Source organism: Chaetodon auriga, chromosome 21, assembly GCF_051107435.1.
Source record: "Chaetodon auriga isolate fChaAug3 chromosome 21, fChaAug3.hap1, whole genome shotgun sequence".
Taxonomy (NCBI): Eukaryota; Metazoa; Chordata; class Actinopteri; order Chaetodontiformes; family Chaetodontidae; genus Chaetodon; species Chaetodon auriga.
The window spans coordinates 9,955,395-9,981,927 of NC_135094.1; the positions used below are offsets into that span (position 1 = coordinate 9,955,395).

The window sequence follows — 26,533 nt, forward strand, 5'->3', positions numbered from 1 at the left end:
TATGATTGGATTTAATTGCTTCATTAACAGACTGCTGTGTTCTATTACAAGGGGGAAGGAATCAATTAAAGTAATGCAACATAATTCTCTTGCTTGGTTTTCTTTTGCTGTGACACTCCCGTTTGGGTTTGACAGCTCTGAGGGTCCCGATAAGATTTCCATGAGTTTTCAAGCAAGTGAAGAACACTTTGATTTCCCCTTTTCAGAGGGGATAAAATGAGTAAAATGGAGTGAAACGTCAGCCTGTGTTGCTCTGCTGTCTTTGGTTTTGATCTGATCTATTCACAGAAATAAACAGTGTCACTTTTTCTGAGGTTATAGGACATAAAAGTTTGTGAACGTTTTCCTGTACTGTCAAGTTAGACGGAGACAGCTACAATAACGCCAGAAGTACGGTAATTATCCCTTCAAATTAAAAGCATAAACGCGTCAATCATAAGTATTGTAGAGCTTCATTTCAGGGAAGTGGCGTTAAATTTTCTGCATGTGCGATTATAGATCCTGAGTATGACCATGAAAAAATAGCTTAAATCTGTAGGTTGGTGTTTTCTTTCCTGTTTCTGCAGATTTACATTGAAAACAGCAGCCGGAAGTGGCGGCGTGCATCGTGGTTATCTTGACTCTGGTCCTCTGTCTCAGAGGCTGTTGGGAGGCTGGTTTAAGGATGAAGACTTTAGGAGTCACATGGATTTAACTTTCAAGCTGGTGTCCTGTCCGCTGCTCAGTGGCGCTCTGCGGGAAGGTGTCTCACGTCGCTGCGCAGTCCCCACCTCTGTTTTTATTTCGTTTCTAAACTTTTCTCGCCTTTCATGCGTTTTCATCCACTGTTCGCGCATTGTTTTTGTTTTTCCTTCAACTTTTTGTGGACTTCTAGCGCAGAGAGCGAGTGCCCGTTCAGTCTCGACCATGCTGCAAACTTTACGCATCTGAGAGCCTGTTTTGTGATGTGAAACTCTGCCGAAGGACAATAAGGTTTTGCATTTATTTACTCACAATGACTGAGGAGAGCAGAAGCGAGCACAGGGCTGAAAGCGGGAAGGACCTGGAGAAACAGCTCCGGCTGCGAGTGTGCGTCTTAAATGAACTTTTAAAGACGGAACGGGATTATGTTGGGACGCTGGAGTTTCTCTCGGTGAGTTTTTGAGAACACTTCCAAAACAGAAACGGCATGAAGTTGCACATTTTACACGAGAAAATGAAAGCCCAAAGCAAACAAACAAACAAACAAAAAAAAGCACGCCTGTTTAGTATGCATGGTGCATCAGGCTGCAGAGCGACAACTCTGCTACATGTAAATAACCTGCCGTGCAAACTCCATGCACGCCACAGTTTCTTTGAACAAGCAGGATGTCTAACACAAAAATCAGCCTTTTATAGCATTAACTCCTCTGATACTCTCTGAACTCATCCCTCTGATGGAGATATTAGCTTTTCAGATTGCAAGTGTGAAATTGAGAAAGCAGGCACAGAGAGGCATGGCACAGCTTTAGTTCTTGCGCAGCCAGTGAGTGATGTTTAATCCTGTTCTCAGCCTGCTCAGAGGCTGTTTGAGGGGCCTCGTAGTGGTTTGTGATTGTTTGAAAAGTGCGGATAGACCACAAATGACAACAAAATCAATTTTTTTTTTTCCAGACAAAAAGTCCTTCAAATGACCATATTCTCACATAATGTTACCATCTAGGTGGTGTTTTAATATGGTGTACACCTTGGTGTTGCAGTGTCTCATTCCAGGTTGTTTAAAATGTTAATCTGAAGGAGAGAAAGCACTGAAATTCATCAGAGAAACATCTATAACAGCATCTGTACTTCAGCTCGCTCCCCAGTCTTTCAACTTGAGCGGCACAGTATTAATACTCCATCCATATGATTACCCCACTTCCCACACAGCATGGAAAATACAGCAGAGTGCATTTTACGGCTTCCTTTGCCAACTTCTGATCAAATCCAGAAGTGGGGAGTCTTGCCAAGGACGGCACAGGTGGACTCGAATGAAAGCCATTGGCACTGTGGCGCTCAACTGGCAACACATCTCTGGCTGCACACTGAGCATCCCGGCTTGGTTGCAGCAACGAGGGAATGATGTGCTGTCAGCTTGATGGCTTCACAGGAAATAACACCTCACCTCAAGGACAGGAGGGAAAGGAAACTTTGGCAAAGTCCGCTGTTTAAACCAGAAAGCTGTGAAAAGTTATGCACACCCGGTAATAGAGTCTGATTTGACAAATGAAGCTGCGGCTGTTGAGCATGTTGAAAGTGAAATACCTTGCAGTCAACACACTCATATCAGGACTGCGGGTTTCCAGCCCTGTTTTCTCAGCAGTTTCAGCTTCTCGCTGCGATGGGAGCTCTGCGGGGAAGTGGGGTCGAAGGGGCACTGTGCTGCGTGTCATTAAGAGCGCTATTTCCCAGGCCACATGTATGAACGTGCACACCCTGACCTCCCTCCCACTGCCCAGATGTTTCCAATGGAGGACAGAGGGACCAGGGAGGGGATGGAGCTTGATCTGGCCTTTCTTAGAAGTGGCATCACTGGAGAAATGGAGGAGGCGAGTACATGAGGGAATGTGTCCTCTGTCCTGCTGGTGGGGGTTTGGGGAATGCAGCCACTCCTCCTTCTCCATCTCCCCTGTTGTGCTGGAACTGGGATTCATTTCAGAAGTGACTGATCCTTACAAGGCAACTCTGTTCTGGCCTGGGAATGTCAGGATGGATGCATCAGATTGAGGTCCGACACTGGAAACATAGCTGTTGTTGGTTTAACTGCGAGCTCTAGCTGATGGAGCCACATGATGATGATGATGAAGAAGCTACAAAGTGAGTCAAAAAGACAGAGTCATAATCTGCCGTCTTATCATCTGGGGGGTCCTGGGGAGCATCATGGAAGGTGGTCAGGATGATCAAAGACAGCCCTACTGGGGAGAGGGGTCGTATTGAAGACTTTCATCTGATCACACACACAAACACAGGCCTGCCTCCCCCGCTTCCTCTACTGCCAGTTATGAACACAAGTTTCTGCGTGTCCAGAGGTCAGAATGGAGAACGGCCCGGCCCCCCTCTGTGAGACTCCCTGGTGGGATAATCCAGGGGACTCCGAGCATCAGCAGTGAGAGCCATAGATGGGATATTGCTGGAGGGGTGAAAGGGAAAAGGGTAGAGTGGATCAGGCGGTAGATATTGCCAGGAGGGTGAAGGGTAAGGGAGGGGGAAGGAGGAGGGGTTCGGGTGGTCTGGGCTTGGTGCCTCCTCTTGTAAACCATATTTCCTGGAGGAGGAATTCCTCCGAGGTTAGGAAATGCTGGGGAACAATGAGGCTCCGGTCAGTAGCTGAGGTTGAACAGTAGAGCAGAGATTGTTGCTGCTGATCCGTGGAACCCAAACACAATGCACCTGGCACATACTTTACTCTTAAGGTAGTGGAAAATAACAAGGATGATTAGGGCAGAGACGGTCTGAGGCTATTGTCTGGCCATACCTCGCATCTCGTGGGAAAGTATGCAGGGTGCATCTTGAAGGTGCCAGTATCGGAAAGCCTAAATGTGACTTTCTTTGGATTAAAGCGCCGTTTTTTTTTACTCCGCATGTTCTACAGTAGTCTGACAGTGAGAGGAAGGCTTCGATGGAAGCTGTCTGAAATATCTCAGGCCCGTCTTACATAATGAACAATTATAGCTGGAGATAGTGGGCGGCGGTGGACGCTGGTGTTTATCTTGGACGGCTCCGAGCCAATAAAATGACAGTCATTCTTAGAAATGTCTCAATGAGGGGAACAAATCAAGACTTAATGTAAACAGTGGCTTTAATGAGCCGTTTGCTTTTCTGGACTTTTCTTTTTGGTAACACTGTCAAATAGAATACTTTAGTCAGTCTCTGCCATTGTTCGCTGTTAATAGAGACGCAGGGAAAGCCATTTGCTTGCATGATAAGCACTTAGGAGCGAGAATGCAAGAAAGGACGACGGAGGAAAGCTTTCATGTCCTGATTCTGGATTGAGATCTGAGCCACAAGTTAACTTAATATATTCCAAAGAGCTTTGCAGTGCATTAAGTGCTCCCTCAGCTGTTGCCTTCCTCTCCCCAACAAAAGCCTGTTGATCTACGAAGCAACCAGGGAGTGTAATGTTTAAAACATTTTTAATCCCTGGCATGAATTGAAATTAATTAAATGTGGTTTGAGACTTTGCAGTGCGATGGAACCTCCACGTCTGTCATTCTCTTCAGAAAAAGTGAAATTCAAGAAATATTTCATCCGTATTTTGACGTCTTTTGAACAAGGCTGCATATTGTTATCATCATGTGTCCCGGGCCGTCATGCGGAAAGGTTATTGGTCAGCAAACAAGTCAGTCGCATCTTTTCAGTGAAAGTTTCTGCAGGAAGTTGGGGAATTGAGCCTAATGGAGAAAACAGCTGGTGTGAAGGATCACTGGCTAGCTCCTGGAAACATAGGTGTTCAATTGAACCCTGTGTGTGTATTTGTACACAGAGGTTCCACATGTCTCTCTCGCAGGGTTTGGATTTGTTGGCGTCTTGGCTGGGACGCTCAAGTTGGGCCAAGAATGTTTCTTTTTTGCTGGTAACACGACCAGAGGGCAGTCTTGAAGGAGGTCAGGTCAGGAGGGTCTGTAAGGCTCCGGACAGACAGCTGACGACCCCACAGGTCGTGACCTCGTGTTCCCATCCCTTTCCTGTCTGTTAATCTGTAGACTTCATGCCAACTTCCAGCCGCTCTCCGTGTTCTGATGGAAACAGGAACAGAAGACGCTGATGGTCGGTGTGTCCTGATTTGACAGAAACACACAAACAAAACTGTGTACACAGAGACAACCCAACCTTTCAGTTTGTGTGTGTGTGTCCAGTATCAGGCTATATATGGATGCATGTTGTATTTATGTTGAAAAACCAAACAAAAACAAGCTTTTGCACTTTTTGTTTTTAAGAAGTACTAAATTGAGATGAATGAAAGCATAAACAGTATTTTATTTGCAGTAAACAGCTAATTTCTCCGCCTTTTGGGGCTCAGAGGCCAGAAATGTTCAGAGCTGTTATCTGGATCTGTTTGAGGAGGGGGAGGAGGAGGAGGAGATGCGGGGTTAAAGAGGGCAAAAGCAAAAGTTGTTTACGTTAGCGTGATGAGACAAACGCCACGTGATGTACACTAGCCCCTTGTACAGATTCTGCTAATCTATTTAAATGGCTTTTTTTAAGTGACCGATCAGATAAGACGGTCCATATGGTGTGCTCACATGATGCTGGTGAGTTGGGATTGGGTGGTTTTGAGGCTGGGGGCGAGTGCTTAGAGCCCGCCGGTGGCCGTTTACTGCTGCTTACATCAGTTTGTCTCCACACTGGGCTGCATTTGGTGATAAGAGATTCCACAGAGAGCGATGTGATTCTGCCCTGATTGCTCTCTTCTTTATTCCTTAACGACTTCCTTTACTCAGAGCTGATGTTCGGCCCATCATACTGTTACTCGTTCCACTCTTTTATACACCTCGGATTTCTCTTTCTGGTGCTCTTTCTGCACCGCTGTGTCCCAGAGGGAGCGCTGCATAGGGTGTATTTTGGATGCTGTGTTGACAGGAAGTGGATTTTTCCACTTTCTAGCTATGTGAAGGTTTGTTATGAGCCTGGCTAGGTTAGATCGGAGCGTTTCCCATCGCTGCACAGAATCGTGAGCGTGGCTGAGTGTATTTCTGCTTTAATTTATCTTTAATCCATGTACATAGACACAACTCCGTCCATTCTTTGTGTGTGTGTTTGTAAGAGAGGTGCTAATGTCTTTCTCCTTGACTCTTTTTAATTGGATTGGGTCAGTCTCTCCTCTCAGACCGTGCAGTTTCTCTCGTGTGCCTGTCGCCGGTGTAAGGGCCCCTGAAGTGACGATGTGGCTTTCAATTTCACCCCACTACTTCCACAACACAAAAAGTTTGCCTGATTATAAATGTAAATGCATTCTGCCTCTGTTTGGTCATACTGTAAGTTTGTTTTGTGCGTAAACCTGTTTAGCAGCCCATCTTCAAGCTAACTCTGTCTTTTAGCCAGCCTGAAGATGAATGATTGTGAGGATTAGCTCGGCGACAACAGAGCCCTCTCCTGGGGAGCGTTTTGCGTTAACCTTGAGTCTCATATCAATAAAAACACTGAGTGGGATAATCCTTCTTCTTCCCATTGAGCAGTCATGCTATGGGAGCCGCTGTGTTTTGCATGCCTTTCAATATTTTATCTAGTCATCTTTACAAAAAAAGGAAAACATTTAGCAATTTCCTAGATGCAGCAAATGTGATTACCAGTGGGAAATATTTAGGAACATGCACGCCTACATTATGCCAAGCTGTCGAATAAATATTGAATATTGTAATGTTCAGTGAGGGGCATGATAGTGACAGTTAACTTCATCTGATTTAAAGAGTTGTTTCTAAGGTTTCTAATGTTGCCATAAAGAATCAGTTCATATGGGCAAAGTTCCTGTAATGCTGCTTTTGTTCAGACATTTGACCTGAAGAAATGTAGCCTCTTTAGCAGTTCAACATTTTGGGAAATAAGCGTTTTCACCATCTTGCAGAGCGTTGGATGAGAAGATCGATACCACACTCGTGCCTGTACGGTAACTATGACACAACTCACTGGTTAGCTTAGGTTAGCTTAAAGACAGGGGCAAACTGATATTCTGGTGATGTCCATAGGTAATAAAATCTGATGGGGGTAATGACGATTTCCTGGTGGGTGCAGTGACATTTTCCAGTAGCAGCCCAGCCAAGAAGCATTCCAGCACATAAGCCCCATAAAAAAGCGCAACCTTTTTTGCACAGATTAAGAAAATGAGATGTTAAATAGTGCTTCCTCGAACTAGTTTCCCCATGTACGAGCTTTATGCTAAGATAAACTAAGTAGCAGCTGGCTGTTGCTTCACATGTGAGGATGGTATGGATCCTCTCATCTAACTTTTGGCAAGAAGGCAAATAAATGTATTTCCAAATGTCAAACTATTCTTTAAAAAAAAAGTAGAAAAGCATATTAGACTAGCCTCTGACTTTATGGATGACTGTTTGGTGACAGTGTTTTACACCTTCTCTCTGTCAATGTAAAAAACGTTTAAGTCCCTCAAGCAGGCTCTTGCACTGTAGAGAGTTCTTTTGTCTCAGAGGCCATTTTTCAAGCAGGATTTCCTTCCTTCCTGGCCCTCCCCGTCTTTACATTGTGCTGCATGTTTCCTGCTTCAACACACGCACACACACACACACACACACACACACACACACACACACACACACACACACACCTCCCCCACTGTCTCCACCAAGCCAGGGAGAGGAGGGTTGCCCACTTGGCAACATAGAGCTTCATTGCATAGGGGATAGGGCTGCAAGGACCCCTGCATTGAGTCCACCGAGTGGATTCAGCTCAGGAGGCAGGGGTGGTGCAGTCCTGCTGCCTGGAGGAGAAGGCCGCCTTTGATTTGGCCAGTGCCAGCTGCCTGGTCACATGGTGCTTACGTGCAACAAGTAGAAAAGTGGCGGTACTGCGGTAGACACTTGTCAGGACGTTCATGGAGTGTGAAGGGGTCATCATCACAAGGGGGCCTGTGTTTTAGCTGGCATGCTCTGCTGCAGGGAACACACACACACACACACACACACACACACACACACACACACACACACACACACACACACACCCCATGGCCAGATCAGTATGCCTGCAGTGTCGGTTTAGCACTCTCAAACCTGCTTCAGTATTCTTGTATGACAGTGGAAAAAAGACTCTTAATTGTTTGTTAAAAAAAAAAAACAAAAAAACAATCATGAGGTTTGGTATCATGAAGTCCTCTCTGCTCCTCTACATTTGCAAATCAGACTTTAGTATCCTCAGCTTGGACAAGTCTGCATGCTCTCTCTCTCTCTCTCTGGTTTAAACTCACACTTTCCATGGCATTCATGTCTCTGTCTGCCCTGCATTTCTGGGCTTAGAATCCATAAACACCCAGAGCTGCCCGGCCAGACATGATGGGAAATTCCATCATTATTTAATTAAGCACTTCAATGGGATTTGCCATAGAAGCTCTGAGAGTTAGACAAGTGTCTCTCTGTCTCTAAGCACGCCTTGTCTGCAGACATCCTTTTCATGCCTCTCTGCCTGTCATCTTTCTATTTTCTTTATCTTTCTGTTTTATATTCAGTCTCTGAAACTGACTCTTTAATACCAATCAGTGGACCTTGTTTGAGCGATAGGCAGTGAGCAAGCCTCTGCTTTCTACTGTTTACATTATTTAATTGCTAAAAACTGGAGGTCAGATGGGTTTAAGCTCAATTTATTAATTTGCTAACTTTTTTGTCCTCTTTGGGGCAGCAGATATGATCATCTTCTAAAGTTTTCATGGCAAATGCATTACAAACCACTGGCGATTTACACATCCAGCACACACGGAGCACATTAGCCAAACAATGAGCTGAAATGTCCTGAAACGGCCCATTTCTTTAGTGGAAAAGTTAGATAACTTTAGCATAGTCAACAAATGGTTCCCAAACAGTTGAAGTGCCTGATTGAATTGGAAAAAGTGAAAACGATGAGATTACGTCCTTAAAGGTCCAGTGCGTAGGATTTAGTGGCATCTAGCAGCGAGGTTGTAGACTGCGACCAACTGAACACCCCTCGCCTCACCCCTCCCTTACCAAGCATGTTGAAGAACCTGCAGTGGCTGCAAAGAATCCAAAAAGCATCTAAAACCAGTGTTTGGTTTGTCCTTTCTGGACTACAGTAAACCTGCTTCCTCTGTAGATATAAAGAGCTCATTCTAAGGTAACGACGACACAATTTTCAGGTGATTATACACTGATGTTATATTCCATTTCGGCCAGTAGATCCCCTTAAATCTTACACACTGGTCCTTTAAACAACATGAATCCATTTTACATGATACTTGTAGGCAAGTTGGAAATTGCCAACTCTCTAAAATAGTACATGTAAGCCAGGGATGCCTAAACTTGAAAGGCCAAAACTGAAACTAAATGGTGGACCTCAAGCCAAAAGCAACCACCTATTGTGTTGCATTGTATGGTTAAGATGCAAAATGGCACTGGGATCCCAAGTTCCCTTAATTGACTGACTTCCTCTGCGAAGTGTCACTCTGCCTGCCGTGCTCTATGAAAAATAATTAGTAATTAGGGATCCTACATATTTCCAGAGCATTTTAACTCACCGGAATCAAACAGCATAAACATCAAATGCGGCGGGCGGCCAAATGAAACCTGATGGTGAGCCAACTTTGACCCACGGGCCCCACTTTGGGCAGCCCTGATGTAAGCTAAAAAAAAGCTGCTCATTTACAGTAATGCATGGTTTCCACTCTTGCTTATTTGCAAGACAAACTGGACGCAATCAAGCTGAAGTCTGTGCTGCTCTGTTGCAGCCATGTTGGCGTGCTGCCTCCTGCTCTGTCCATTCACAGACAAAAAAGAGACGCATGATGAGCAGAACCCTGGCAGGAGGGGGTATTTGTACTGCTGGGAATGCTCTCAACAGTTGTGAGAGTGGGGGAGAAGCTGGCTGGTCAAATCCCCATTGACAGTGTCCGGTTCTGTGTGTGAGGCTGACGCTGCAGGTTTCCTTTTTTCTTGTCAGTCCCGCTGAGATAGATGGCAGGGAAAGGCGGGGTGAGGGGCTCCAGCGGACAATTTGGAGTCTGAAGCAGTAATCAAATGGACTGTCTGGGTGTGTGACAGTCATGCCTGGGAGTGCGCCACAGATTGGGAGACTGATGATTCTGCATAGTCATCTTGCAGATCAATACAGAGTCCTGGTGTGTGGCTCTGATGGGAATTGCCAGCTATCAGCGGGTAATGGATTGCTTGGCTGCACATGGAGATTGGGGAAGCATGGCAAGTGTGGTCCCTAAAGACTAACTGTGATCTACTGGAGGCTGGGCTCACTGCTTAATATCCAATTTCACAAGTCAAAAGATCTTCCTAATATACTGAAGATGCCTGCCATTTATAGCGCCGCGATGGGTGAAATTGAACGGTCCCATGGCCGTTCAGGCATCCAGTTTAACGGACATGATCACAAACGGCAGTTTATGCTTATGTGCTCATTTCGCTCCAATGTCAACTGTGCGAGCGGCTCGCCGGGAGTCAGGCGCAGACATTGGACACAGACATATTCATTAGATAAATTGTTTCATTCCAGCTGTTTATGTAATGCCTTGGGTGCCGGGGTCACCGGAAGGACAAGAATAACATCAAAGAGAGGATTTTTTTTCTTTAGCCTTCACAGACAATAGTTAGTTCTTGGAGATGCCTCAAAGCGCACTGGTCGAAATGTTTCTTTAACAAGCCCGATTCTTCCTGCATTTTTCACAAAACAGGCATTTCCTAAAACAATAAACTTTGAAATGATATTCCAGTAACTCTCTTTAATCGTCTTGAAAGAAGCTTGTTCGGCTACAGTAGTTTATTTATTTGTGGGAGTCATCTGGTGCTCGTACAGACTGCCTGAGTTTTAAAATGAAAACCGAAGACAAATGAACTTTTGTTCACCACGTTCTCCCTTGTTAATTAGAACCAGCGGCTCTGCATCGGGCTGTGCAGATGAGCCTTAATAGCCACTCCCAAGATAGACATATTAACATTAACATTCTCGGCTGTATTTATAGTGTCTGTTTCCTGTGTACATTCCCAGTGAAGACAAACGGGACAGTTTGGGAAAACTAACGAGAGGCCTGATGAGATGGGAAGCGCAGAATGACTCCTGGAGGTGTCATCAGGACCTGTTGAAGACAGGAGGCTTATGGGAGAGAATCATTACAAAGAGCCTTTTCTCTTTCTTCGGATGTTCCCCTGTGTGCTCACAGCATCAGAGACTGACTCTGTCTCTGGTCAGACCTTTTTAGGGGAAGTTCAGCGTTTGCTTGCCAGGAATTTGGTGTGTGTGTTTGTGTAGGTGTGTGTATTGGAAGCCTCTGTGCAGGAGATTTAACCCTATAATTATGAATTCCGGTTTAAAAGCGCCTCCTCTGTGCAGGAAGTATGGTAAAGGCACCATATCCTCCCTATAGGGTTGTCATGTTAAGAAGACGGCCAAACAAGGCTCTCTTTTTTCCCCTCTCTGCAGCGGCCTCTCTGCTTCCTTTCTATCGGCTTATTCTGCGTCCATCTCTGCTGCTCTCTTGTTTTCTTACCAGCACACACACACATGCTCACACACAGCAAATCCAGAGGCTCAGGTGTTTTTTGGAGAGCTTGCCTGAGGGTGCCAAGCTGCTAGCGCACCTGTTACCTGCTGTCCTTTAACTGTTTCACGGCGTTTTGCATTTTATTCGTCCGTCCCCGGAGACAGATGTATGACAGAGAAACACACACGTACTCAAAAAGACTGTTACGTTAATGAGCATACCTTCACAGTCTAGTGATTTACTACAGTGGGCTTTTTCGTGTGGAAGCTGTTGTTTGTGTCTCTGGCTTTGAATGGTCTTTGTCTTGTCTTTTCCATTTGTTAACAAGAGAGGATTCTTTTCACAGATGCTGGATTACAGTGCATTAAAAAACCTGGTACATGTGCGGAGTGATATCCCTTTATGTTCAGTTTTTTCTTTGCACCACTAACTATAATACAAAACGGGCAAATTCTTGCATGCACAGTGTTTATGTGTGTGTTTGTTTGCCAACTCTCCAATCAGGACAACAAAGAAGATCAGTGAATCATCAGTGGACAAAAGAGGTAGTATGTCCAATAGACTCTGAGAAAGGCCTATTCATTCCTCCAGAGTTTATACTGGTGACCAGTGCCAGTGAACTCAGATTGGACCTTTTTCCATTGAGAGCAATAGATCTCACATCAAAGTTAAAGCGATTGAACTTCGGTAGCAGAAGAAAGTTTAAAATTGTGCTGACAGATGTGCTATTGCATTTTCTTTTACTCCTTTGCTCCAGTACTTTTAATTTCAGGGAGGTTCATGGCGTTCTACAGTCGAACCAATCGATCCACAGGGGCCGAAAATGGTTGTTTTGCGTGTAATACATCAAACGGGCCCCGTGTTCCTGCCCGTCCCTCCAATAGTTTTAAATTGAATGCAATAGCAGATGTTTGAGGCTTGCTTTGCACTTGATTTAAACTAATTTCTGTAGCAGAGGAGCAGCTAGAGAGTTTTTTTTTTTTTTTTATCAGAGTAATTTGCTGCATCATTTTGCTCTTTTGGATCTGTTTCGGGCTCTTTTCCTCTCCGGGTGGGATTTGTATTCCCGTCACAGCCCACTCTGCCGGGTGTGTGGCTGTATAACGTGATGAACGGCGTGCTTTTTCTCCCTTTGCGCTTTCTTCATTATCTTCATTGCTTTTCTTTTGACACAAGCACATGCTCTAGCTTGGCAAATGTACTGTACACACACTTTATTTTGAAGTGCAAGAATGTCCACCATTGTCCTCTTGTTATATCATTGTTAGTTTACATGTTCGAGGAAGCAAGTGGCCTCTGTTTTTCCCAGAGTCCCCCAGAGTTCATCTGTTTAAGTGACATAGAGATCAACATATACAGGGGGAGTGGCTAGCCTTCTGCCAATGATATCTTTCCAATCTGGTGAAGAGATGCTGGGGGGGGGGGGGCAGCATTACATAATGTCCATTCACAAAGTGTCCTGAACTAGGTTGGCTTAGCACACACACTCTGTCGGCATGGAAACAACCCTGCAGCCACTCTCTTACCCCTCTCCCTTTCCTTTCCCACCAAAGTCCAGAGGATGCTGGGTTTAATTTCAGCTTCCCCTCTCCTGAGCAAAAAGCATATTTCAGCAAACTGCAGTTATTGAGTGAGCTGTCACTCACGTTAGATTGAGGCAGTTTTCCGCTCTGTCCGAGAACTGCTCAGTTGTAGGAAGTAGGTGATGGGAAGGCCTGTCATGTGGCCTGCAGGTCTGCTGGCTGAACCTGATTTCAGTCTCAGTGACAGTAATGATGAAGGTCGGGTTGTTATCACATTTTTTTTTTTTTTTTTTTGAGTTTGAGCATTGCTGTGTCAGGCAGTACAGCCATGATTTGCCACGCCTGTGTTGCCCACAGCATGTGAGCCTGTGTTGATTAATGGCAGGTAAGGCCACATGCAGTGATTGGACCAATCTATTCATCACACCCATCTGCTCTGCAGAATAATGAAAACTTTAATGGGGTTTTAATGTGTAGCCTCCCCTCGGCCATCAGAATGGCAATCCAGGTGATTATACCTGGGCCTCGGGGAGCAAAAACGACTTTCTCAGAGAGTTTTTTTCCCCTTGTTGATGCATGATTAAGGATCGAAATTGCGTGTGCTGTGTGTCCAGCAAGTGGAAAAGTCTGATGCAGAAAAGAGCAGCTTAATTCCCTCTCCCAAAAACAAATAGTGAGGTTGCTTAGATGCTTCAAATGAGTGGTGTGTGAGTGTGAGTGTGAGTGGATGCCATTTTGGAGATGAGTCTAACTTTCCGTGAACAGCCAATGGAAAGAACACTGAGAAAATCGCTGCTGTTGTCCAACTCTTTTATCCTCTTTGTCTTCTGAGTCCATCACTTTACGCCATCTTTTTTCCAAGCATCTTAGAAATATGCCAATGATAAAAAAAATCTCTATTTAAGTGTCAAAGAACAGACATAAACCCGCAAAACTAGGACTTGCCCATCCATCTGTGGTCTGCAGAAAAGCGTGACGTGGATCACCAACAGCTCCTATTGAGCTTTACAATTTCAAAAGCAAAGTCTGATTGTGATTCGATGGAGGCAGACATGGCAGATTCCTGCTAGAAAGCACATCCAGTCCTAGGGAACAAAATGTGTCCCTCTGGAATTCAGTCGGTCGTTATTGAGTATGAGGACAAAGACAGCAACCGTGGTGGATGATGTTGGAAACGTGTGCCTTTAAAAATGAATCATGGCTGAATCTTCAACCGATCTTCAGCTACATTTCTTCCTCTGGCTTGAAACTGCGTCTCTCAACTTTAATTAGTTTCTAGTTAGTAATTATTACCATCATAGACAGAACTATCAATTCTCTCTTGCTCCCAAAGCTTTAAACTAGAGAACAGATGCTCCGCTCTGTGATGCAATCAAGAGACAAATCCTGGACGTGCTCCACTGACGTTGAATTACAACTCTGGGTTTGAATGACTCAGACAATGCTAGATTGAAATGGCTTGTGCAAATGAGCGGTGCATTCATGTACTGCAGCGCTGTCAGGTACAGTACGAACCTGGAAATGGGCTCATATTCACAGTCACCCTGGGTACCGTTATTGTGGCCATAAATCCAGTCCGCTCCCCATTCACTGTCCGTGGAGCTGTTCCAGGATTAGTCTCTCAACAAGGCGGTCTCGTCGGTAGAGACATGTACGTTTCCACAAATCAAGTCGAAACCGTCCACAGAATAACACGAGCAGCATCTCAAATGAGCTGTTCAGACGTTTGTGTGGTCTGTTGTCTGTGTGGCACACTTACCTTGAAAACTGCATGAAAGGTGTTCTACTCCTCTGCACGCCAAAAGCACTCTCTTATCTTTTGGGTGATAACACAATTTATTATCTGCATCTATCCAATCAGATGTAGCGTTCCTTCGCTCCATTATGCCATGTGTTTTTTCTTATCTTGCAAACTTCTGATAAACATCTGCAGCATGGCTCACTGTGTTTTGCAGCAGAGTCTCCGCATAGCTGCATATATACCTTGTAATTAGTGCTTCGCAGACATAGTGATTATGTCCTGTTGAATAGACTGTTTGTAATACAAATCATCATTAAAACTAAAGTGATAGCCTCCCTAATGAGCCCATGTTTGATGTTACTCATTAATGATAGGAAGCAGGGTTTTTGTGCAAATTAGCACCGCTTTTGCTCAGCTAAGGTCCTGTACTGTAAGCCCCGTCAGGCCTTAGCGAGTGGCCTGTCGAAGTCTGCTCCGTGTTTGTACATATTAGACTTGCTAATCAGATGCTAATGCTTGTGAGTGGCAGAGTTGCGAGGCAAGGCAGCTACAGAATGGTAATCAGCGTGGAGTTGGCTTACAACAAAGGGGCTGATTATTTAAGCCCTCCGTTTTTTTTTTTCCGTTTTTTTTTTCCAACCACAAGCCCGGATTCAAGCGCTCACTTTTATACAGTTCCTTTTGAAGTGTTGCTTGACGTCAACACAGTGTGATTAAGATGATTTCAGTTATTTTTTCATGTCAGTGTGTTTTTCAACAGAGCATCACCTTCGTAATTAGCTAGAAATGGCGATTTTACAACTGAGTTAGCCAAACCACCTTTCCATCTGTTCACAATTAATCAAGTGAAACTTTTCAACAGGCTTACTGTAGTCACGATCACTCACTTGGATCTTGGTGTCAAGGAATAATTCTTGGCTTGTCTGCTCATTAAAGTAAGCTGTTTACATGCTTTGTGGTTGCATGATGTGAGCTCGCTCAGGTCAGGCTGCCTGCTGTGTGGCTCCACCGGGCGACAGATGGCATCATGGCCCTCAGTGGGGCGATAAAGGGAAGCGCACGGTTAGGGTCAACTACAAAGACAGATGTAACTTCTTACTGCGCTCACAGCGGCTGTATGTATCACACTGCCTTTCTGTGTGGCGTTTATGGAGCCTCTGCTGCTGGCTTACGTCACGCTGTACCATGAAATGAAGCTTTGTGCTGCTGAGGATTTTGTGTGTTGCATTGCAGCACTGTCTCTGCTCTCATTATGTTGTCTGTCATGTTGTGATGGTTTCCTCTGAGCAAGATTGGTGCGATCAGCGACAGGCCACTGATTAAGTCAGAATTAGAGTCTCGACAGCTGTGCTGCATTCTGGGAGTTCTGTTTTCTAACTGGTTGACGGACGGATGGACACGTTTGGAATCAGACTTCCTCACTTTTATTTGATTATTGTATCTCGAGTGTCATGAATCTTACTGCTGTGTTTCAGCAGGCAGGTTTGGCATAATAAAATCCAAGTGCACGCTTAATTCTACTTAGAGATCTCATCTCTGCTTTTATCTTACTTGATTTAGTGCCTTTTATGCCATTTGGGGGATAAATAAAGCAAGTTGTTTGACATGGGAAATGAAAACAAATGTCAGTAAGAAAAACCCACATCACACAAGTGTGTTTTTGTGATGTTATGCCAAGGACATTTTTTCCTGCTGCTTAACTTGCTCTCATTCAGATTTGACAGCAGTACGAGCATCAGGGACGTTGTTGTTGCTGTCAGGGCTACTGAGTGCCATTCCTCTTGTGCTTTATATTTTCTGAGAGTTTAGATTTTTAAGCCTTGCTTTGGATTTCATCATAGCTTCCCCCAAAGTGAAGCGCATTACAGACATCAGTCAAAATCAATGTGCGATGCCGTCAGTTTGTTTTCCGCCAAGCTTTCTGCCGAAGATAGATTCCCGTCTGCCCAAACCGTATTCCATGCATTACACGCATGAATGTAAAGATTCTGTAAAAGCTCTCCCTCAGGCGGAGTTCAGAAAATGACTAATTCGTCCTTAGTCACATTTTAAGAATACATTCAAAGCACACCTTCTTTTCCCTTAAAGTGCCCTGAAGCATTAAGCGGGTTGTCAAGGGCTTGTGCAGCGAAGCAGCCTGGGAACCGTCGTCCTCAGGGACCGAAGAAAGTGCGGGCGCTTCCCATCCATCTCGATTCACACCCCCGTTGGCCTCTCCAGCTCCCACCCCCACACACTTAACATTGCCTTTGAAATCCCATGCTCTGCAATTATTGTGTTTTTCTTCATCCAGTGCAAAGATTGAGTTTCGTGCGTATCGGGTGTCCATTGTGATGGTTACCAATTTGCTCTGGCAGCCAAGTGTTGCAGCTGCACTCGAAGCCTCAAATCTAGCCTCCTGTTTGTCCTGTTAAAGGTAGACGTGATCAGACGCCAAAGCGTAATTTAATCCTGGGGCCACTTCAAAGGTGTTGACTGTTGCTTTTCCTTCTCTGCCCCGCTTCAGGTGTTTCTGCATCGCCTCAACCAGTACGCGGCCACCAAAATCGACAAGAACATCACCGAGGAGACTGTCAAGGTGAGGGTCAATCTGCGAGGTACGATACTGGATAATTCCAATTTGTAAAAGAAATATTAAGGGCAATTGACTTTTACTCTGTCTGCACACAGACCTTAATGTCATACAGTAACCTGATCCATGAAAAGGCCGGAAACTACATTGGGAACCATACAAAGTGGGTCTGTTGTTTGGGGTGCTCTTTCAACCTAAAATAGCCGAGTTCTGAATGGAGAAAGAAGTGGTGGGCGGTCCAGGAAGCAGCTGTAAATATAATCTATTTATAAATGATTCAGGCTGGAGGATAATAAAGGATGCTCTCTCACAGTGACTCTGTGACTGTTTTAGTGAGTTTGCTTACTTTTGAAGGTAAATACACATTCAGTGGATATTTACTGCATGTCCAGTATTTTGGAACATGTCTGTCCGTGCTGTGTTTTGTTTGGGGACTTGCTGTGCAGAGAGGGGTTTGGATAACATGGGTCATTGTGGGGTTGGGCAGTGATGTCAGCAGGCAGCTGAATGACATGCAGTCCTTTGGAGCAGAAATGCACTCGCTGGATTTTACCAGATTTTGGCTGTTCTCAGTATCTCTAAAGATTATTTTTGTCTCGCAACACCCATAAAAGACTTCCTTGGTTTTCATGTTTTGATTTTATTCCACCCTCTTCTTTCTCCATCCAGAGTCAGTGTATTGTTTTGTCCTTTAATATCACCACAAAAATGACATTAAAGGGGGCAGAAGTCAACACCACATGAAGGCAAAGTTTCCATATGGCAGATCTTAGAAATGTGCTCCTTTTTCTAACTTCTTTGATGAAATATCTTGAATAATGTTTGAAATTCAAATATCAGAGACATCTCAAGCCAAGACGCCCATTACAAAGAAACCTCACTCTTCATTCTGTGGCTTCAGAAATTCCCAGGCCACAAAAATGCAGCACATGCCAAATTATTGATTCGGGCAATCTCAGAAACGCCACTGGAGGAAAAAGCAGACATTCCAAAAAGTAATATACACACTTTATTTGACAATCCAGCGTCTGTATGTCCCTTTTCTCCCTCAGGTTTTATTCTCCAACATCGAGGAGATTCTGGCCGTTCACAAAGACTTCCTGTCCATGGTGGAAGAGCTGCTCCAGCCTGACCCTCATGCTCACCATGAAATCGGGCGCTGCTTCTTGCACTTTGTAAGTAACACATGCTTCCATGCAATCGGCGTTACTTTAGGCTTCCTCTCTTACAGCTTGCAAGCCGTCATGTCACCACCTTGAAGTATCATGTCACCACCTTGTCCGAGCTCTTGCAGTTCAGTTCTGCTTGCAAGACTTTCTCTGCTGCTTTACTCGCAGAGCTCAAACACAGTTATGCCCACGAGTGTGGCTGAAAATGAGGAGATGCACCACATGTTATCAGTTTATCTCTCAGGATTACCCGCGATGAGGGAGTGCACATGTGCGATATGCTTCATAAGGCTCTGATATACTGCTCGCCCCTGCTATATATCACATTTCTTTGATGCCGAGCCTGGAGGCGCACTGGTATATAATAGGTTTCAAAGTGTAATAAATCTCACCATCCTTCTGTTGGGCTGAAGGCGACTTCTCTGCCAGCAGGGCCCCGATGTAGCATCGGGCTGCAGTTGGTACAGGTGAAAGAGAGCCGATCCAGCACTACAGATGGTGTAGTTAGGTTTATGATGAGATGACCTCATTGAGAAAATGGGATGTAATTCACAGCATAACTGAAAACCCATGACTCATAGCCATAATTCAGTCATGAGCGACCATGTGAGTCTATAGAGGTACGACTTGGACAAATTTTCCCCTTCTCTCCCGCCTGTCTTTCCCTTATTCTGGAGCTTTTACCGACTTCTCCTCCATCTCTGTAGTGATTTGTTGATGCTCTGAAAGTTCCAAGAACAAATTACACAATCTAACTTTACTACAGAAACACAAATAATCAAGTAAGCCAGCTGGACAGTGAACCGCTCAAATCAAAATCCCTCTGCGATTCAGGCCTGCAAATTGGTTCACGTTGACTAAAGACTCTACTCCTCCCTTTTGGACTAGAGTAAAGTCAGTCCCCAGGGCCAAAAAATACTCTCTTTGGGTGTTCATAAACGTCTTGGAAAAACATGATTCAACAAGAAGGGCACACTCTTTCTGTTTTTCTAAGTGCCCCCCGCTTGTTGTTATGACAGTTATGTCTCTCCACATCACCAGCTTTGTCTCCTCTGGCAGATTAGCATGGCCGAAGACAGGGTACTATTTTTGCTGCAGTGACTTTGTAGTGAGTGATTTAAAGGCTGTGCGGTCTGGTCCCACTGCTGCCTCTCAAAGACAATGGAATATGAATGTCTTCAGGACTGCTTTGGTGGAAAGTTGTCAGTCATATGGCTGCAAGGCAGATGACAGGATACATATAGTACATGATGTATTTCATGATGGAGAGGAGAGAGGAGAAGAATACATATCCACTCTGAGTGCTATCATTCTCTACAGCTCCACAGCCTGGTTTTACTTTGCTTCTCTCATTTTTCTTTATTTCTTTAGTCAGTATTTCTGTCCTCCGTGTTGCCCTATCTGACTCAGTTCTCTTCTTCACGCCCCTTTTTTCTCTTTGGCTTTGTCGCCCTCTTTCTTTTAATCTCTGCCTGTAATTTGGCCCTTGTACCCCTCATGTATCCCTCTCACCTCGTCCTTCTCTGGCTCTTGCAGAGGAGCCGTTTCCAGATTTATGATGAATACTGTGGGAATCATGAGAAAGCTCAGAGGCTGCTGCTGGAGCTCAATAAGATCAGGAGCGTCCGGACATGTTTACTGGTGAGTGTGCATAATGTCCAAAACATACAGTCTAGGAAGATCAGTGCTCATGTAGAAGTCAGAGTTACATGTGTGACAGAATTTTAGCATTAAACCACTGAATTTTAACATCATCAGTAGTTGTGTGAGGATCTCCTTCTCTGGCTGCAGTGTTCAGCACCTCCATGCTGAGATAAGAATATAGGGAAATTACAAAGCTATACTTTCTCAGGGCCAATATTCAAGTCCAAGCAGGGTCAGTAGTGCTCAGACCTGCGCTGCTGTGCTCTCTTATACATACAAACAGAGTCACCCACACATGTCAGCTGGACAGTGTAAAGCCCTGTACTTTATGTTCCAGTGTGTCTGACAGCTGATGTGACTCTGCCCCTTGTGTGGGCGGACTCCTTCTTCCTGTCCCGACACTCTGAGAGACTTTCACATCCACAGGGGAGCATCATGTTGCTCGAACAAAAGATGACTACATCCCCACACTGCTGGCTCGCTATACTCTGAGTGTGTGCATATGTTTGTGAGTGCATGTGTGTGCACTTTAAGACAAGTCAAAATTTTTCTTTTCCATTGCCTCTTACAGCTTGATGCTGTTTGCAGCCATATTTTTACCTCGCTTACAGGCTTTGACAGCTTGCAATGCTAGTCCGTACTCCTTTGCCTCAGAGTGACGCACACTTGTATCACTTCACACTGTCACCCCTGTAAGACTTCCACGAAAACAGAGCACTTTGAAATCGAGATCTACAGCAGAGTTGCACACCCAGAAGAGCCAGAGTATGACCACAGAATTACTTGTATTGATTGGCCGGTTCTTTGCTGAAGCATGTGACCTTGTTCTTAAGACTGTAATTGATGGTGTGAGAAATGAAACACACACACATGCACATGCTATACACAGCATCAGAGAAGAGTGGCTGCAAGGGCTCTGTGTCTGATTTACTGTCCATGTGTTCCTTTAATGTAGGAAGCCAGAGGAGGCAAAGATATTAATTGACTTTGATTTAATGGGGTCTTTATAGCCTTGACCTTTCAGTGACCCAGCCTTCCATGAGAGCTATATGGGTCTCGTGTTACCCTCCAACGAACACTTAGCCGTGGGCTAACATACCTCAGGTCAACTCCCCGACCTTGCAATGACCAGGTTGGGGATATCCGCTAACCTCCACTAAACCTTTGGCCTACTGGCTTCTATAACGCCTGGTTTATTGTTTACCCAGTAACTCAGCACCTCATGGAAACTGCAGGTGAAAGGGAGGTGAGAATGGACAAGCTGTAACTGACCACATGTAGGTAAGGGTCATTTTGATCGGCCAAAGGCAAAGTTTGTCTCTTAGTTTGTGCAAAATCTACATGGCTGTGGCCAGTACTTCACCATCAGCTATAGTCTGAGGACAGTTTAGCCTCTGAAGGCAATGGCCAGTTTTTCGGGAATATTGGTGTAGCCAGTGGATATCTAGACAATGGATATCCAGGCTAACAGTTTGACAACCACCACCACACATTCTGACGGCCTCGTGCCTAGTTTTTCACATCCTTGATCACCCTGCAGTGGATATGAACTAATAATATCCTATAGGTGAGTTAAGGCAGTGACCAGCTGACACCATCCTCTCACGCACACATGCAGACGCACAAAAACAACTACAAAATACTGCTGATAAAACCATCTGTATGTTGTTTGTCCGCTCCTCTCCTCTATTCTCCTCCAGAACTGCATGTTGCTGGGAGGCAGAAAAAACACAGAGGTCCCACTGGAGGGTTACCTGGTAGCTCCTATTCAGAGGATCTGCAAGTACCCATTGCTGCTCAGAGTGAGTATGGTCTTGTGTGTGCTAACCATGTATTATGGAGATTCCACACCCTCGTGCCACCTCTGTAGGCCACCTTTTGCTTCCCTTTTTATCCACTACCACCTAGTCATTAGTTAGGGCTGTCTGGTCCTATTCACATCAACCTCTCCCTCGCTAATGAAACACTGGTCTCATATTCTGACATGTCTCTGCTTTGGTTCCTTAGCAGAACCACATCGTAGCAATAACACAAGACCTATCATCACCTCTGCTGCTCAGCTGCTCGTTCAGACACTTTGACTGGGCCCATTCATACCTGCTCTCTCTCAGTTGTTAGTTTTGAAATTTCCATCTCCCAACGTGAGCGAAATGAAATACACTTTCAAAGGCTTGTTTGAGTTGGTGATCTGAGCTGTCCCATCTCATCCATCTTGTTATGATCTATTAATTCACCCAGGCGTTCTCTAAACAGCCACCAGCACAGGCACAGAGATGTAATAATAATAAGGGGGTAATCTGACGCTCTGCCATTTGAAGTCTTCCAGCTGCCCGGGCCTCCTCCTCCAAAATGACACAGATATCCATCACTGGCTGCAGATATATCCAGAACAGTGTAAATCAGCCCTATAGTAGCTGGCATGCTGAAACACAGTGTTGAGACTATAGATGCTGAGATTGCCATTGCTTTTGCCAGAACATTGCATGCAATAACAGGTGTTTTTATCCACGAACTCAGGAAAATATGTGTCTATTTTTGTGCGTGGTTTACATCTGCAGGAGCTGCTGAAAAGGACCCCTAAGAAGCACAACGACTACGCCATGGTGCAGGAGTCTCTGCAGGTGATGAAGGCTGTGTGCTCCAGCATCAACGAAGCCAAGAGACAGATGGAGAAATTGGAGATTTTGGAGGAATGGCAGTCCCACATCGAGGGCTGGGAGGTGGGCCCCGACTAAACCGTGCACACTGTGTTGAATGACTTAATCTCATCCAATAAGTTCAACTTAAACGGCTGCTTCGACTTCTTGCTGTGCTGTCAGTGTTAGCTTTTAGGGTTTTTTGTTGCCTTTAACACACAACTGAGTTTTCCCCCCCGCCAAAGCTCAAAGTCATGACTTATTGAAAGCCACTTAGCCCTATGCCAGCAATTCAACAAGAATTCCAAGTGGCGTGACTTTTGTAGCCTTTTAAGCTTTCTTGTTCTCTCAGGGAACAATGACTTGTATTCACAATGGCCAAATTCTTTCTGCCTGGATGAGCCTGTTGCCTGCTGTTAAAGCCGTCTTGCTTTAGGGTGACTGATCCAATCATCATCAGGTAGAGCAGGGGGTCAGTGATGGTAGGAAAGACAAAACTGTGGTGATAATTGCAAGACAAGGGACCGGGATGCTAATTGACTTGGCTTCATGCAAAAAGGGCCGAAAGGCTTCCTGGACACAGTCAGACAAAGACACATTGCCAGTGTTGATACAGCTTCTCACTGAGGTGCAGGCAGTAGCAGACTGTTGTTTCCTAGTAAACATCAGGCTGTTAACTCAGATATGAGTAAGGCAAGATACAAGCACGATTAGACTTCCTCGCGTGTGACCGAGATGTTCAAGTTTCTGTGAATGTGTTGTTTTTGGGTCAGTGTTGTTCCAGGATTAGCAGGACATTAAGAGAGGCTTTTAGTAAGTTTGTTTTGCTTCCTAGTAAAATATACTGCAGGAGCATAAAAAAGCCCCATCTTGAAGCCATTAATGTATAAAAACCTCAAGGATTCTAATGGATTTAGACAGAAAATCTAAAAAAATATGTTGTACGCTTATTAATCTCAATATGAGGTCACAAAATAAATACAGCAGGTTTTAGGTGAACTGTATACATTCACACATACACACACACACACAGTCTAAGAATAGTGTGATCAGAACGAGGCTTATTGCTGGGTGGGGTGACATGTCTTGTACTCAACATGGTCCTGGCTGCAGCTACTCTGCGGTTTCCCCTCAGCACTTTTATTAATTGTAAACATTAGCTCATTCTGGAGCAGGACCCTCCGACTGCTGCACGCCAGGCTCTGTAGCTCTGAACTAAGGAACTCTGGAACAAGGGGAGAAGTGAACAGAGAAATGGAAAGGAGAACAGAGAGAGAGAGAGCTGAGTGATGGCCGCATCTCGCAGCTCTGTGTGGGTGTTTGAGGAATGATGGAGGGATGAGGAGCGATTGTGAGAGCTGCTGTTTTTTCCGTTCCTGCCCCTCCGCCCGGCCTGATTGCTTGTTAGTGCTGACCTGCTCCACAGCTGGCTGCCCTTGGGGCATCCTGGCAGGTTCACCTCGCGTGGGAGAGACAGGGCGATGGCCTGCCGAGGCCACCATGGTGACGACTGCCAGCATTTGTCAGGGCGGTGATTGCCAGTTGGTTAGCGTTTGCAAGTGTCTGTGTTTTGTCACTGTGCACCATAGAAATATTTTAATTTTAGAGCAGCGGGTAGTCGTTTCCAGTTGTGTTTCACTTCACATTCTGTTCTCTTGTGCAAGTTTAATTAGTGTTCTTAAAATCTACTTGAGTTGTGGCGTGTGCTTGATTTGGCTTCTTCAGTTTAAATAATTTCAGTAGAATTCTCTCATCTCTTCAGCTAATTAACAAATAGCACTTCAGAGTTCAACACAAACTTTTCTCCCATGCTTTTCCCTTAATTAATGGCGTATCCTGCTATGTCATTCCTAATTTTTTTTATTCCTTTTCTGCAGTTGTTATGTCTGGCAGTTGTCTGACTATAAAAATAGAGGGTTGAAATTTAGATGAAACAGATGACTGAGGGTTTAAAGTGTTGTTTAAGTTTTAGACTGAGTACACCCTCTGTGGAGCTTCGGCTTGGAACAAGATTGATGTGAAGAAAGATAGAAATATGGCGCAGAGAAAGAAAAAAAAGGCTGCACAAAGAGAAGTAAACGGGCAGGGGGTTCTGTTAAAAGTGCCTCACACACAAAAGGGAAGTGTTGGCTGTTCCATGAAGGAAATGCTGCTCTGTAGTCTGAATCAGTGTGATGCTGCAATTGGCCCCTTCAAGTGACCAAGACAAGTTTCCATGTCTGGTGTGCACACATTCACAGGCTGCAAATTAGTTTAACATCTGGTCATGGGCTGGGGAGTTAAAAGGCCCTGAAAGAGCTGAGGACTAAATTAAAAAAAAAAAAAATGTGGAGGAAGGAATGAAAGAGATAGAGAGGAATAGACTGGGGAATGAAGAGGAGGGAAGAGAGTGAGAGACGATCGGCAGAAGGGAAGGGAGGAGGATAAAAAGGGCGAGGAGAGAAAGAGGGAAAAAGCGGGATAGGTTTTGGCCCGCTGATGTCTCCAGCAGGAGGAAATGCTTAGCACATTTTCCGGCTCTGTGCGCATGGGAGTTATTTTTAGCTCTGAAGGGTCGATCAAACGTGGTACATAAATTCCCAGAGCAGGCAAGGTAAGGGAAAAGACAGCACACTTTATCGCTGGCAGCAGGAACCCCGACCAATGTGGTGACCAGGCGCGACAATGCAACACATAGTTTGACTGGACGGGATGTTATTCTATAGAAGCCATTAACGGCTGCGCATGTTAAACTCCCACAGCAATCTGCTCTGAGGAAGCAGGGAGTGTTTTTACAGACCCCTGAGAGAGGGAACAGGAAAGGCTGGGCTTTGTAATCCCTCCTCCTGTTCAGACAGATGTGTGAATATTGAGTGGTATAGAAATAATTTGCAGAAACTTTCTAAAAAATATGATTTGCCGCCTGGAATAACTTCTTTCTTCTTCTGTGTTAATCTGTGTTCCAACTTCTGCTTCACCCTTCTATCTTTCCTGTTTGACCTTTTGTCCACATGTCCGTCTGCAGGGCTCCAATATCACAGATACGTGCACGGAGATGCTCATGCACGGCGTCCTCCTGAAGATTTCGGCTGGAAACATACAAGAGAGGATTTTCTTCCTGTTTGACAAGCTTCTGGTCTATTGCAAGAAGAAAAACAGGTGTCCTGAACCCTCTTTTATTCATTACTCTACAGACAAAATCCACAAAGTGGGAGACGAATTTAAGATCTCATTACAGTGTATATTTTTTAAGAGACAGAATAAAAATATTGTTTATGCTAATTTTAAAGTTCCCTCCGTCTCCATACTCCTACAGAACATTTAGAGCACGGACCTTATAAATAATTCACTGCACCAGTTCTTTTTGTTTTTTGTAAAAGAAAAAGGAGCAGTGCACTGTGGGAAGCATTTTAGGTTTTTTTTTTTTGTGAGGGAGTTAAAAGAAAAGTTATGCAGTCAAGGAGACACGTGAGAAAAGGATTTGGGAGGTTTTTTAACGTGGGGAAATGGGGACATGTGATTAGTCCAACTGCCGTCTGTGGGCTCGTGTGCTTTTTCGAGTAGATTTATCTTTCAGGTAGTTCATGTGGTAATAAACCAAATACTGACAGTTATTATGATAAGTGCAAGTTGAGTCTTGCTGATTGCTGACTTTTGTTGTGCTTCTGCCTGCAGAACACTTGATGAATAGTCCGCTCTGTATAAACCAGCTTCTCTTTCGCCACATCGGTGCTGCTCACACTGAGCTACTGATGCAACGGCTAACAACGGCTCCTACGTCCATTGTAGGTGTAGCTTTTGTTTGCCCACCGCCGACCAAGCTGCCACCTGCTTGGATTTGCTTTTACTGTACGAGCCGTATACAGTGTAGTGTCTGCAGGTAGTACATAAAAAACAGATCCATTCACTGACTGAAAACAGAAAATTAAATATGTTGCCCTGACCTTAAATTCAATAGCTTGCATCTAAATTAGACACACACAGCTCCCTTACACACGCACACACAACAGATGATCATGATTAGTCCCTGAATGAACTGTGAGTGAGACTGATTAGGCATTAGGTAATAACATGAAATGATCAAAGCTCATTGGCTAATCCTTGC

General features: G+C 44.7%; 1 protein-coding gene across 1 annotated transcript in view; it reads left to right on the forward strand.

Moving 5' to 3' along the window:
* The first annotated feature begins 640 nt into the window (after positions 1-640).
* Positions 641-26,533, forward strand: part of prex2 (phosphatidylinositol-3,4,5-trisphosphate-dependent Rac exchange factor 2) — an 85,456-nt gene continuing 59,563 nt past the window's right edge. Inside the window, exons 1-7 of the mRNA XM_076761744.1 lie at positions 641-1,132; positions 16,935-17,006; positions 18,053-18,175; positions 19,706-19,810; positions 21,514-21,615; positions 22,372-22,533; positions 25,454-25,587. Of these exons, the coding sequence (XP_076617859.1) occupies positions 995-1,132; positions 16,935-17,006; positions 18,053-18,175; positions 19,706-19,810; positions 21,514-21,615; positions 22,372-22,533; positions 25,454-25,587 (836 nt within the window). The 5' untranslated portion in view covers positions 641-994. The remainder of the gene's footprint in view (positions 1,133-16,934; positions 17,007-18,052; positions 18,176-19,705; positions 19,811-21,513; positions 21,616-22,371; positions 22,534-25,453; positions 25,588-26,533) is intronic.